General features: G+C 47.5%; 1 protein-coding gene across 4 annotated transcripts in view; it reads right to left on the bottom strand.

Moving 5' to 3' along the window:
• Positions 1 to 14487, bottom strand: part of LOC131138728 (noelin-2-like) — a 69301-nt gene that overhangs the window by 7764 nt on the left and 47050 nt on the right. For 3 of the 4 annotated variants that reach the window (XM_058087945.1, XM_058087936.1, XM_058087928.1), the window contains exons 2-3: positions 12684 to 12833; positions 11495 to 11650 (exon numbers count right to left, since the gene is read on the bottom strand). In XM_058087945.1, the coding sequence (XP_057943928.1) occupies positions 11495 to 11650; positions 12684 to 12833 (306 nt within the window). Of the gene's footprint in view, positions 1 to 11494; positions 11651 to 12683; positions 12834 to 14487 lie in introns of those variants that run through there. The other variant, XM_058087921.1, reaches the window with a different exon arrangement.

Raw genomic sequence — 14487 nt, 5'->3', positions numbered from 1 at the left:
ATTTTATTTTTAATTATTTAATTTACAGACTTCATTGCTTCTTGTAGAGTGCTGTATCATTTCATCTGTTATTTTCTGAAATCCGCAGACTTTGTGTGTCAATTTATTAGCCCACTTTTTTGCGACATTTACTTATTTTCTGGATTACATGTGTCTAATCTTATGCATTAAAAAACAAGAACTTGAGACTGTGTCTGGACAGGTGACCAACCCAAACATCAGTATCTTCTTGTTAAACCCTACCTGAGGTTTTTAGACGTGTTTATTAGTTTGTGTGTGTCTAGTCTTGTGCATTAGGAAGCAAGGTTTTAGGTCTGTGCTCAAACCAATTTTTGAAGCAATGATGTCTTGCTGTCCATTATTACTATTTTTTGTAAAGTAATAATTAATAATAATTAATGATAATAATAATGATAATCACTACCTCTATATTTATGTATGTTAGCCTAGGTACCTCTAACAATTTATAGTTACAAAGGAATTAAGGTAATATTTAATCAAAAGACCATTTTGTTTCCAGAAAATGTTCAGTTTATGACATGTATTATATCTAAACAGTGTAAACACAACAATTGCAAAAATATTTCAACAATAATATTTTATCAACAGTCTTATCTTATCAATGTCCGACAATTAAAGTTCCATTAATCAAGTTTGGGTTTTTTGATGACTGGAGAAGCACTAGGCACTAATCACTCGTGCGCTGTTCTCTGATTGGTTGTTTCACGGGCACGATACCGAGTGGACAGCTACGGGGGCTGATACTGGATATGGTTAAACTCTATATTTTATCAGTATCACTGCCCTGGGCTTTGACACAGTATCATTTCGGCCTTTTCCCGTATCATTCATGGGCGGTTTCTAGGGTACAGGGCCAATCAATACTGTAGTATGTGATAATGACAGAGTATACATTCATTCATTCATTCATTTTCTACCGCTTTTTCCTCACGAGGGTCGCGGGGGGTGCTGGAGCCCATCCCAGCTGTCTTCGGGCGTGAGGCGGGGCACACCCTGGACTGGTCGCCAGCCAATCACAGGGCACACATAGACAAACAACCATTCACACTCACATAACTGATTTGGCGCCGCTCTGGTGGCAGCCTGCTACAGCAGCTCTCGCTCTTCGTTGAGTTCTTTTCTTCTTTATTCTGTCTTTTTCATTCTTTTTCTAGGTTATTCTTAAAAGAACGGCTTCGTAAATGCTCAGTTCAACTGTCCACCATAGTGATAGTGTTGAGCTGGCATTTCTCATAATTTTTCGACGATGTTTTCGACCGCACGCCGAAACTCTATTGTTTACAGTAGGGACCAGCTGTTGGCGCTCCGCAACACAGCGGCGCTGCCCCCCGGGGAACCCCTCGAGGTTCCCCGGGAGGTAAAGAGGAGAAGACGGGGAAGCCGTGCCGGAGCCCAATGCCGCGACAAGAGGAGGAGATACAGACCAGTTCTCCCGTCCATCATCATGGGGAACGTAAGATCTCTCCCCAATAAGATGGACGAACTAGCGGCGCTGACCCGGCATCAGAGGCAGTTCCGGGAGTGTAGCGTCATGTTGTTTACGGAAACGTGGCTGGATACACGGACCCCAGACACGATCGCTACACTACACGGATTCACACTACTGCGGGCGGACAGGACAAAGGAGAGCGGTAAGAGGAAAGGAGGCGGGCTGGCAGTGTTTGTGAATGATAGATGGTGTAACTCTGGGCACATCACTATTAAAGAGCAACTCTGCTGCAAAGACATTGAACTGTTAGCCGTTAGCATGAGACCGTACTATCTGCCGCGGGAATTCTCGCACGTTATCGCGATAGCGGCGTACATTCCCCCCTCTGCTAACGCCGACGCGGCCTGTGACCACATCCACTCTGCCGTGGGCCGGCTACAGACACAACATCCGCAGGCTCTCCTTCTTCTCTCAGGTGATTTCAACCACGCTTCTCCATCCTCCACCCTGCCCACCTTCACCCAGTATGTCACCTGCTGCACTAGAGACAATAAAACACTGGACTTGTGTTATGCCAACACCAAGGAGGCATACAATTCAACAGCACTTCCTCCCCTGGGAAGATCAGACCACAACCTGGTACATCTCCAGCCTGTGTACAAACCTCTGGTACGCAGGCTGCCAGCTGTGTCCCGCACAGTGAAGAGATGGTCTGATGAAGCCGACGAGGCTCTGAAGGACTGTTTCAACACAACAGTGTGGGAGGAACTCTGCCATCCTCATGGGGACGATATAGACAGTCTCACTGACTGCATCACAGACTACATAAACTTCTGTGTGGAAAACACTGTACCCACCAGGACTGTACGGTGTTTCTCCAACAACAAACCGTGGATTAATCCGGACATAAAGGCTCTCCTAAAGGAGAAGAAGAGGGTCTTTAAGTCAGGAAATAGGGAAGAGCTGAAGGCTGTGCAGAAGGAGCTGAGGAGGAAAATCAGGGAGGGGAAGGACTGCTACAGGAAAAAGATGGAGGAACAGCTGCAGCAGAACAACGTCAGAGGAGTCTGGAGAGGCCTGAAAACCATCTCTGGCCACAAGGGGCCCGACTCCCAGGCTGCTGGGGACCAGGTAAAGGCTAACGATCTGAATCTATTTTTCAACAGGTTTGATCAACCATCTGCCCATCCCCCGGCCCAGCACCTCCTGCCGAAACTTCTGCCGAAACTCCCCCCATCGACACCTCGAGTGGACAGCCCTACCCCCACCTCCCCCTCCTGCACACAGCCATCCCCCACCACTTCTCACCTAATCAGCTCAACCTCCTCACTAACCTCCCCCCGCACACAGCCCCACTGCTCCAACCTGACCCTCACAACATCCCAGGTGAGAAACCAGCTCCGGAAAACCAAGGCGAGGAAGGCGGCGGGACCAGACGGCATCAGCTCCAGGCTCCTGAAGTCCTGCGCGGACGAGCTGTGCGGGATTGTTGAGCACATCTTCAACCTGAGCCTGAAGCTGGGGAGGGTGCCACAGCTGTGGAAGACATCCTGCGTGGTTCCTGTCCCCAAGACGCCGCACCCCAAGGACCTCAGCAGCTACAGGCCGGTGGCACTTACATCACACCTGATGAAGACCTTGGAGCGGCTGATCCTTGACCATCTCCGCCCCCTGGTGGGTCCTTCGATGGACCCGCTCCAGTTCGCCTATCAACCTGGCACTGGGGTGGACGACGCTGTCATCTTCCTCCAGCACAGAGCGCTCTCTCACCTGGAGAAACCTGGGAGCACGGTGAGAATCATGTTCTTTGATTTTTCCAGTGCGTTCAACACCATCCAGCCAGCACTTCTGAGGGACAAGCTGGAGAACACAGGGGTGGACCTGCACCTCACATCGTGGATACTGGATTACCTCACCAACCGTCCACAGTATGTGAGGACACGGGACTGTGTGTCCGACACAGTTGTCTGCAGTACGGGGGCTCCGCAGGGAACGGTCCTGGCTCCGTTCCTTTTCACCCTCTACACAGCAGACTTCTCCTACAACACACCAACCTGCCACCTGCAGAAGTTCTCTGACGACTCTGCAATTGTTGGCCTCATCACAGATGGGGACGACTTGGAGTACAGAGGACTGACACAGGACTTTGTGGACTGGTGCCAGCGGAACTGCCTCCAGATCAACACGGGGAAAACCAGAGAGCTGGTGGTGGATTTCCGCAGGCGCATCCACTCTCCTCCAACACCAGTGAACATTCAGGGAATGGACATTGAGATGGTGACATCTTACAAGTACCTGGGTGTTCATCTCAACAATAGACTGGACTGGACTCATCACACAGAAGCACTTTACAGGAAGGGCATGAGCAGACTCTATCTGCTCAGGAGACTGAGGTCTTTTGGAGTGCAAGGGGCACTCCTCAAGACGTTCTATGACTCTGTTGTGGCTTCAGCCATTTTCCAGGGAGTGGTCTGCTGGGGCAGCAGCATTTCGGCTGCGGATAGGAAGAGACTGGATAAGATCATCAGGAAGGCCAGCTCTGCACTGGGTTGCCCCCTTGACCCAGTGGAGGTGGTGGGAGAGAGGAGGATGTTGGCTAAGCTATCATCCATGTTGGAGAACAACTCCCACCCCCTGCAGGACACCTTGACAGCACTTGAAAGCTCCTTCAGCGATAGACTGCTTCACCCCAAGTGTGTGAAGGAGCGATATCGCAGGTCTTTTCTTCCTGCAGCTGTCAGGCTGTACAACCAGCACTGCTCCCAATAGACTTCTACACTGCTATGTACATCTGTGTAATACTTTGCTTTTTACATTCAGTATAGTTACTCCAGACCCCATTCACTGTGCAATATCTGATCAACCTCCATGTGCAATATTAAGGCTCTAAATGCAATATATTAAGTTCTATGTGAAGTATTTCTATAATGCCTCATATTAACTCACTAGCAAGATCTCAGTGTATAGACTGGTCATATATATCATCTCGTCTCATATTATCTACATACTGTATTGTATATAACTCTGGGAAAAACTGTTGATTTTTGTTAATACTTGAGTCGTTATATTGCTTATTTTTCTATATTGTGTATTTTGTACTGCTTAACTGATTCTGTACTCTTGCTGCTGTGCAATACAAATTTCCCCACTGAGGGACGAATAAAGGCATATCTTAATCTTAATCTTAATTCATACCTATGGACAATTTGGAGTCGCCAATTAACCTAGCATGTTTTTGGAATGTGGGAGGAAACCGGAGTACCCGGAGAAAACCCACGCATGCACGGGGAGAACATGCAAACCCCACACAGAGATGGCCGAGGGTGGAATTGAACTCTGCTGAACAGACTGTGGGGTCTGCGCGCTAACCACTCGACCGCCGTGCAGCCCTCTTCCCATTTTGATTTCATTATTTTAACTAAAAACTATCATTACATTGAATTGAATGTCAGGCTGCACGGCGGTCGAGTGGTTAGCGCGCAGACATCACAGTTAGGAGACCTGAGTTCAATCTCATCTTTGGCCATTTTTGGAATGTGGGAGGAAACCGGAGTTGAAAATGTGTTTTTCTTTGGAAAACAAAGAAATTTGCAAGTGATCCCAAACTTTTGTTTGGTAGTGTACCTCAGAATAGAATCACCCAGATGATTGACTGATTGACTGATTGACTGACAAGACTGAACCTGGTGACATCACAATATCTATCTCTAAGCATTTTCAATCTACAACCTTTCAAAATAGAAATATCAAAACTGAAAAAAAAACTGCTCCAAGGATTAAGGATGTTCTTGAGATTGAAAATGCAAAAAGAAGAAATGGGAGTGAGACAAAAAAGCAATTCATTACAAAGAAGCATTCAAGCGAAATAGGCTGTTAGACCATAGCTGAACCCCCCCCCCAAAAGAAATAAGAAGTATGAAAAGAGTGAGTGACGAGTTGCTGAAAAATGGGCTTTGCTTTGGGCAAGCTTGATGCCAGTGTTTCCAGGAGGCTACTGGGAACGATGTTCCAGGTGCTGAAGATGGCTTCACTGTCTGGAACTCCCATCCCCAAATGTTCGATGTTAGATGAGGGGAAGATGCAGAATGGTCCCGAAGTGGGATCTTATTCCTCTGGAAGTGTTGAAAAGGCCAGTCATTACCACACAGACCAGGGCCTTCAATCAGGACCAACATCTCCACATACCATACCATTCTGTGCTGGGAGGTGTGAAAAACACCCAAGCAGGGATGGGAAATACCGGAATACCCGCCGGAGGGATGGTGCATCCCATCTGCTCTGGATGGGATAATCCCACAGGAGGAGGTGAAAGAAAGCGGCAGCGAGGACTACTCAGGATATGACTTATGAGAGAAGATGCTGCAAGCCGGCCTCCCTCGAGCAATAAAACGTCTCGCTTTTTTTTGGGGAACGACTACACACAACTTGGCTGTGAAGAGTCTCTTAAGCGGGGCGGAATGGAGGCCAAGTGGAAGTGGTTGAAGATGCTTGAAGACGTGCCTGAGTGGAGTCCTTATGGAGGTCTTTTGTTGGCACTCTTACTTGCTGAGTCATTGTAGGGTTCCTGGGAGGGAAGTCAAGTGCATCCTCAAGCGATACGCTTTGCTTGACACTTTTCTGGAATGTTCTGTTTTCAAGGGTAGAACACTTTCTGCATCCTTGTGTTGATTTACGATGTGCAGTGATTTCTGACTAAAGGGGCGGCACTGCACACGGTGCAGTGTGTTGATTGGCCGACAGAAAATGGTCTTTATTTTGGTGGTTAGAGCATAGAAACCCTGTTTCAAACATGATTAGAGCCCTCTAGGCATAAAATAACACCCCTATATTTATATTCAGTCATTCATTTTCTACTGCTTAGGCTCACGAGGGTCGCAGGGGTGCTGGAGCCTATCCTGGACTGGTGGCCAGCCAATCACAGGGCACATATAGACAGACAACCATTCACACTCACATTCATACCTATGGACAATTTGGAGTCGCCAACTAACCTAGCATGTTTTTGGAATGTGAGAGGAAACCGGAGTACCCGGATAAAACCCACGCATGCACGGGGAGAACATGCAAACTCCAGGGTGGAATTGAACTTGGGTCTCCTAGCTGTGAGGCCTGCGTGGTAACCACTCGGCCGGAAAATAAGACATTCATTCATTCATTCATTTTCTGCCGCTTATCCTCACGAGGGTGGCAGGGGGTGCTGGAGCCTATCCCAGCTGTATTCATGCAAGAGGCGGGGTACACCCTGGTGTACTGGTTGGCAGCCAATCACAGGGCACATATAGACAAACAACCATTCACACTCACATTCATACCTATGGACAATTTGGAGTTGCTAATTAACCTAGCATGTTTTTGGAATGTGGGTGGAAACCGGAATACCCGGAGAAAACCCACGCATGCACGTGGAGAACATGCAAACTCCAGGGTGGAATTGAACTCGGGCATCCTAGCTGTGAGGCCTGCATGGTAACCACTCGGCCGAAAAATAAGACATTCATTAATTCATTTTCTACCGCTTATCCTCACAAGGGTGGCGGGGGTGCTGGAGCCTATCCCAGGTGTCTTCATGCGAGAGGCGGGGTACACCCTGGACTGGTGGCCAGTCAATCAGAGGGCACATATAGACAAACAACCATTCACACTCACATTCGGTATGAATGTGAGTGGAAGAACATGCACGGGAAGAACATGCAAATTCCATACAGAGATGGCCGAGGATGGGATTGAACTTGGGTCTCCTAGCTGGGTCTCTGCGCACTAACCACTCAACCGCCGTGCAGCCCCCATATATTTATATTTACAGTTAAATGATATTATATCTATATCTGCAAAACCTCTCTAATATTTACATTTATTTGATGATCCAAATGTGGTAAACATGCAATAAAGAAGAAACATGACATAGAAAGATATCTGCTGAATTATAAACGTTTTACTTGCTAATGCCTTCCTCTCATCCGGCACCCCCGCAGAGAAAAGCCCCTGCCCCCCCCCCCCCCCCATGTTGCTAAAAATAGCAGGTGGTTATTGATTATTGAAGTTAAGGAACATCAATATTCAGCAGCTGTGCTTCTCCGGGTGGATGGCAGGGTGGCGTATGCTGCATGCAGTGTATATCGCCATCAGAACTATGATTTCATGCTGGATCAATAAGTGTGAAGTATGTCCATAGCCACATGTTTTCCTCACATACAAAGCTACTATATGAGGTATTATAAATGCAATTATGTCACAGAACATACTGTCCTATCCTATCACTGCAACCTATCCACCAATCAGGGGCGAGGGTTGAATGGCGAAGACAGAAAACTCTACAAGCACGACCACTACCTTTTACATAAAGCCTATTCTCAAGAGGAAGTGATGACTTTTTATGCCTTTATTAGATGGAACATTTCTTGTCCTAATATTTCTTGCTGTGGGGTTTTCTGTTTTGGTTATTATTTTTGGTTTTGTGCCCCTGTTGTGTATGCTTGCTTTGTGTGTTACGGTGGAGTGGGCTGGGAAAAAGGAGGCTTTGAGTGAGAACAATAGTGGAATGTAGGTGGCAATGTGCCTGGCCATGGTACACAATGTGCAAGTGAGTGTTCCCTTGCAGGTTCACCATGATTCCAGGCGTCCATGCTTCCAAGCTTCCATACTTCCAGGCTTCCAACCTTCCATGCTTCCAGGCTTGCATGTTTCCAGGCTCCCATGCTTCCAGGTTTGCATGTTTCCAGTATTTCATACTTCCAGGCTTGCATGTTTCCAGGCTTCCATGCTTCCAACCTTCCATGCTTCCAGCTTTGCATGTTTCCAGGATCCCATGCTTCCATGCTTCCGGGTTTTGCATGTTTCCGGTCTTGCATACTTCCAGGCTTCCAACCTTCCGTGCTTCCAGGTTTGCATGTTTCCAGGCTCCCATGCTTCCAGGTTTGCATGTTTCCAGTATTTCATACTTCCAGGCTTGCATGTTTCCAGGCTTCCATGCTTCCAGGTTTGCATGTTTCCAGTATTTCATACTTCCATGCTTGCATGTTTCCAGGCCTCCATGCTTCCAGGCTTGCATGTTTCCAGGCTTCCATGCTTCCAACCTTCCATGCGTCCAGGTTTGCATGATCCAGGCTCCCATGCTTCCATGCTTCCAGGTTTGCATGTTTCCGGTCTTGCATACTTCCAGGCTTCCAACCTTCCGTGCTTCCAGGTTTGCATGTTTCCAGTCTTGCATACTTCCAGGCTTGCATGTTTCCAGGCTCCCATGCTTGCATGCTTCCAGGTTTGCATGTTTCCAGTATTTCATACTTCCAGGCTTGCATGTTTCCAGGCTTCCAACCTTCCATGCTTCCAGGTTTGCATGTTTCCAGGATCCCATGCTTCCAGGTTTGCATGTTTCCGGTCTTGCATACTTCCAGGCTTCCAACCTTCCGTGCTTCCAGGTTTGCATGTTTCCAGTCTTGCATACTTCCAGGCTTGCATGTTTCCAGGCTCCCATGCTCCCATGCTTCCAGTTTGCATGTTTCCAGTATTTCATACTTCCAGGCTTGCATGTTTCCAGGCTTCCATGCTTCCAGGTTTGCATGTTTCCAGTATTTCATACTTCCAGGCTTGCATGTTTCCAGGCTTCCATGCTTCCAACCTTCCATGTGTCCAGGTTTGCATGATCCAGGCTCCCATGCTTCCATGCTTCCAGGTTTGCATGTTTCCAGTCTTGCCTACTTCCAGGCTTGCAGGCTTCCAACCTTCTGTGCTTCCAGGTTTGCATGTTTCCAGGATCCCATGCTTCCATGCTTCCAGGTTTGCATGTTTCCGGTCTTGCATACTTCCAGGCTTCCAACCTTCCGTGCTTCCAGGTTTGCATGTTTCCAGTCTTGCATACTTCCAGGCTTGCATGTTTCCAGGCTCCCATGCTTCCAGGTTTGCATGTTTCCAGTATTTCATACTTCCAGGCTTCCAGGTTTGCATGTTCCAGGCTCCCATGCTCCCATGCTTCCAGGTTTGCATGTTTCCAGTATTTCATACTTCCAGGCTTCCATGCTTCCAACCTTCCATGCTTCCAGGTTTGCATGTTCCAGGCTCCCATGCTTCCAGGTTTGCATGTTTCCAGTCTTGCCTACTTCCAGGCTTGCAGGCTTGCAGGCTTCCAGGTTTGCATGTTTCCAGGCTCCCATGCTTCCATGCTTGCATGTTTCCAGTATTGCATACTTCCAGGCTTCCAACCTTCCAGGCTTCCATGCTTCCAAGCTTCCGACCTTCCATGCTTCCAGGCTTGCATGTTTCCATGCTTCCAGGCTTCCATGCTTTCAACCTTCCATGCTTCCAGGTTTGGATGTTTCCAGTCTTGCATGTTTCCAGGCGTCCATGCTTCCAAGCTTCAACCTTCCATGCTTCCAGGTTTGCATGTTTCCAGGCTTCCATGCCTCCATGCTTCCAGGTTTGCATGTTTCCAGGCTCCCATGCTTCCAGACTCTGTGCAGTGACTTTGGCAGTTTCACAGTTTATTGAAGATTTTTTTTTTTACCAATGTTCTCCCTTCAGACTTGAGCCTGCAGCTGGAATGCAGCCTCCCCGCTGAGTGTAAACCTCTTAAATTAGGACAAATACACACACACACTCAGTAAATTAGGCAAGAGAGCCAAGTCTCCTCCTGCCGCCGTTTCATAACTCAACATTAATAATACATTCTCACATTTATTCCCAAATGATTCCTGTTTTTTCCTTATTCTCCTTCCATCCACAGCTCAATGTTGTACTTAGTGCAGTGATGCAGGCGCCAGGCTTCCATGCTTCCAACCTTCCATGTGTCCAGGTTTGCATGATCCAGGCTCCCATGCTTCCATGCTTCCAGGTTTGCATGTTTCCAGTCTTGCCTACTTCCAGGCTTGCAGGCTTCCAACCTTCTGTGCTTCCAGGTTTGCATGTTTCCAGGATCCCATGCTTCCATGCTTCCAGGTTTGCATGTTTCCGGTCTTGCATACTTCCAGGCTTCCAACCTTCCGTGCTTCCAGGTTTGCATGTTTCCAGTCTTGCATACTTCCAGGCTTGCATGTTTCCAGGCTCCCATGCTTCCAGGTTTGCATGTTTCCAGTATTTCATACTTCCAGGCTTCCAGGTTTGCATGTTCCAGGCTCCCATGCTCCCATGCTTCCAGGTTTGCATGTTTCCAGTATTTCATACTTCCAGGCTTCCATGCTTCCAACCTTCCATGCTTCCAGGTTTGCATGTTCCAGGCTCCCATGCTTCCAGGTTTGCATGTTTCCAGTCTTGCCTACTTCCAGGCTTGCAGGCTTGCAGGCTTCCAGGTTTGCATGTTTCCAGGCTCCCATGCTTCCATGCTTGCATGTTTCCAGTATTGCATACTTCCAGGCTTCCAACCTTCCAGGCTTCCATGCTTCCAAGCTTCCGACCTTCCATGCTTCCAGGCTTGCATGTTTCCATGCTTCCAGGCTTCCATGCTTTCAACCTTCCATGCTTCCAGGTTTGGATGTTTCCAGTCTTGCATGTTTCCAGGCGTCCATGCTTCCAAGCTTCAACCTTCCATGCTTCCAGGTTTGCATGTTTCCAGGCTTCCATGCCTCCATGCTTCCAGGTTTGCATGTTTCCAGGCTCCCATGCTTCCAGACTCTGTGCAGTGACTTTGGCAGTTTCACAGTTTATTGAAGATTTTTTTTTTTACCAATGTTCTCCCTTCAGACTTGAGCCTGCAGCTGGAATGCAGCCTCCCCGCTGAGTGTAAACCTCTTAAATTAGGACAAATACACACACACACTCAGTAAATTAGGCAAGAGAGCCAAGTCTCCTCCTGCCGCCGTTTCATAACTCAACATTAATAATACATTCTCACATTTATTCCCAAATGATTCCTGTTTTTTCCTTATTCTCCTTCCATCCACAGCTCAATGTTGTACTTAGTGCAGTGATGCAGGCGCCAGCAGGCCCGCCCGATCTAAACACGTTTCCGTCCCCCTCCACAAAAGATGTCACGTGTCGCATGGCATGCGTGAAATCAACGTATGCCGCCAACATCAGCTGCCTCTGATGCGTGCGTGCGTGTGTGCGTGCACGTACCTGCAGACCCTTGGATGTCAGCGTGCGGGGGGTGCCCACATACGTATGCAGACGTCCATCCACCCCCCTGAGGAGCGGCTCAGACTCTCGGAAGTGCCGCAGGTCTCTGGAAGTCCGCAGGTGGAGTCCCTCCATGGACTGACTCAAGTTGTGGACCTGCATGGCAGACATGGTTCTTCATCATCATCATCATCATCATTATTGTGCCGTCAACGTCCTCTTCTGAAAGCCAAGGGGCGCTGCTGGAGCCTACCCCAGCCAATAGAACACCTCGTACACAGTCGTACACAAGGTCATTGCAAGTATTGTACACAATGGCGGGTAGAATGATTTCATACCATCATTCCATAAAACATCAAACCTGGAAGATCAGAACATCAAATTCCATCAGATGAAAAATTCATGAAAAATTATAGAAAAAAATTATAGAGGTGTTCTTCTGGCACCTCGAGCACGGCCTATGAGAGCTGGAGAAGGCGGGCCCTCCTCAGAAGGCTGGACATCCGTCCCTTTGATGGCCTTGGGAATGACATAGTAGCTCTCCATGGTTCTGAAGCTTGTTGCTGGCGTAAAATTATGTAATCATTCATTCATTTTCTACGGCTTTTCCTCACAAGGGTCGCGAGAATGCTGGAGCCTATCCCAGCTGTCTTCGGGCGAGAGGCGGGGTACACGCTGGACTGGTGGCCAGCCAATCACAGGGCACATATAGACAAACAACCATTCACACTCACATTCATACCTATGGACAATTTGGAGTCGCCAATTAACCTAGCATGTTTTTGGAATGTGGGAGGAAACCGGAGTACCCGGAGAAAACCCACGCATGCACGGGGAGAACATGCAAACTCCAGGGTGGAATTCAACTCGGGTCTCCGAGCTGTCAGGCCCATGATGTAATCAGGGTCATTTCCCCCGGCCCAGCTCTGATTTGTTCCATGAGTGGTTGTCATAAATGACTCCTGTGTGGAGTCCACTGTGTCTCAAATTTTGTGTGCTGTCCAAATCCACGTTTCGTTGACGCTTGTAATATTTAGCCGCTTCCTCGTCTTTTTCTCCACTTCTCAAGTTAGTCCCTCCTCTTCCACTTGGCAGCCACTGAGGCTGATCAGGGTCAGGTGAGCGCACCCACTGAGACAGCCTTCCACTCAGGATGTTCAATTGTATTAAAGAGTTCTGAAGCACTCACCTGTTGGGTCAGCAGGTGCAGTTGCCGACTGCGAGGATCTCGTTTGCAGAGGTTTCTCGCGGGGGCGACCACGGCGCAGACGCACCTGCCGTCTGGGTCGGAGGCGGTGCTGTAGACTTGCCACGCCTCATCTGAGTCTGGGTAGAAACCCTGCACACAATAACAGAACATCATGGAACAATGTTTAGGATTTTGGGCTGGGAATTAAAAATGTTTGAGCCTAATTGTGCTCCTGGTTGCAGAGCTGCATTGTCAGCATGGCTCTCACGCGTGCACTGGGAATCTCTCACGGCTAAAATAAGCTCTCACTCATGCCCAAATGCCGCTAATGCGCCTCTTGTGGCGTTCAGAGAAAGCTAGTCTGAAATCCCGGCCAGCAGCGCAGCACAACTTCCACTAACATGACCCAATGGATTTGATTTCATTTATTTTGGCTGACATTTCAACGTAAAACATGACGGAAATTACAGTGTTGAAAATAATGTTCATAAGAAAAACCCAGGGGTCAGCAACCCGCGGCTCAAGAGCCGCATGTGGCTCTTCAGCCTCTTTGTTGTGGCTCCCTTTTGCAATGCTTGAATATTATTTAGTTATATAGTATAGTTTTAAAAAATCCAACTTTGTGTGAGACCATGAATGCATCTTGACTTCTGACTGGTGATTGGATGAGCACAATGATGAGCAGACAGGATGCTATTCAGTTCTCTCTCACACAGGTAAACATGAGGGAAAATAAGTAATATTTGACAATTCTAAAAAATAAATTAAAGATCATTCCATGGGAACTTAAAAATCAGGTAAGTTTGCAGTAGTTTACACATACATTTATGTAATTTCATCACCAATACTAGCAAGAGTACTCCAACTCGTTTTTTCTTATCTGAACTACTTTGATACCCCAAATTCCCTCCAATGTTGTTTTAAACATACTATGTTTTGCGGCTATCCAGGCTATTTTTCTTCAGTGGGCAAGGGGGTAAAATGGCTCTATCCATAGTAAAGGTTGCCAACCCCTGGTCTAGCCGGTGGGCAGAGCCAATGCTAGCCCTCCTTCCCATTTTTTTCCTGCTCTCCAAACCTTGATCATCCATGGATAATGTGATAGCCTCATTGAGAGGTCAAGAAGTAAACTACCCTCCTTTTGTCAGCCAACCCTTTTGACGAAGTAAACGTCACTCGAGGGCAGGGTGGCCTCGAACCCCATGATGCAGAGACGAGACTCGTAACTCCAATCAGCAGGTGTGACTAACTAGCAACGTAAAAGCGACGCGGCAACACAGGAAGTCGTCTATGAACCCAAGATTCATTACAACCGTGCATGACTATTGCTAGCAGCTCGCCATCATACAACAGGAAATGTACTATACTCTTTCTTTTGGTAGCTTCCATGTTGATATAGCCATAAATCACAATATTCTGTGTCCCTTGAAAGTTTAAAAAAAAATTAAAAAATTAACTTAATTTGGGAGTTGTTTTGGAAAAATTACACACAACACAACAAGTCGAGTCAGGTTTATTTATAGCAATAGACAATAATAATAATAACAACAAACACCGGTTGCTATCAAAACTAGCCCTCTGACAACTACTGTCCTTTGTGTGTGTGTGTGTGTGTGAGAGAGAGAGCGAGAGCTCGGACAATCTTGGGCGTGTGACTTTGCTGACCTGGGAGCAGCAGCACTCCGCCTCTCCAGAACAGGAAGTTAAGCCCAAATATGAGCAGAAGGGAAATGTATGTACACTGTATGTGTTTGTCGTTGCTACGATAATCGATTTTGGTGCAAATAAAAACATCTCTAATCCA

The sequence above is a fragment of the Doryrhamphus excisus genome, chromosome 1 (genome assembly GCF_030265055.1).
Source record: "Doryrhamphus excisus isolate RoL2022-K1 chromosome 1, RoL_Dexc_1.0, whole genome shotgun sequence".
In the NCBI taxonomy this organism is placed as follows: Eukaryota; Metazoa; Chordata; class Actinopteri; order Syngnathiformes; family Syngnathidae; genus Doryrhamphus; species Doryrhamphus excisus.
The sequence above is the reverse complement of the archived record's forward strand: the minus strand, read 5'-3'. Positions and strand labels throughout refer to the sequence as shown.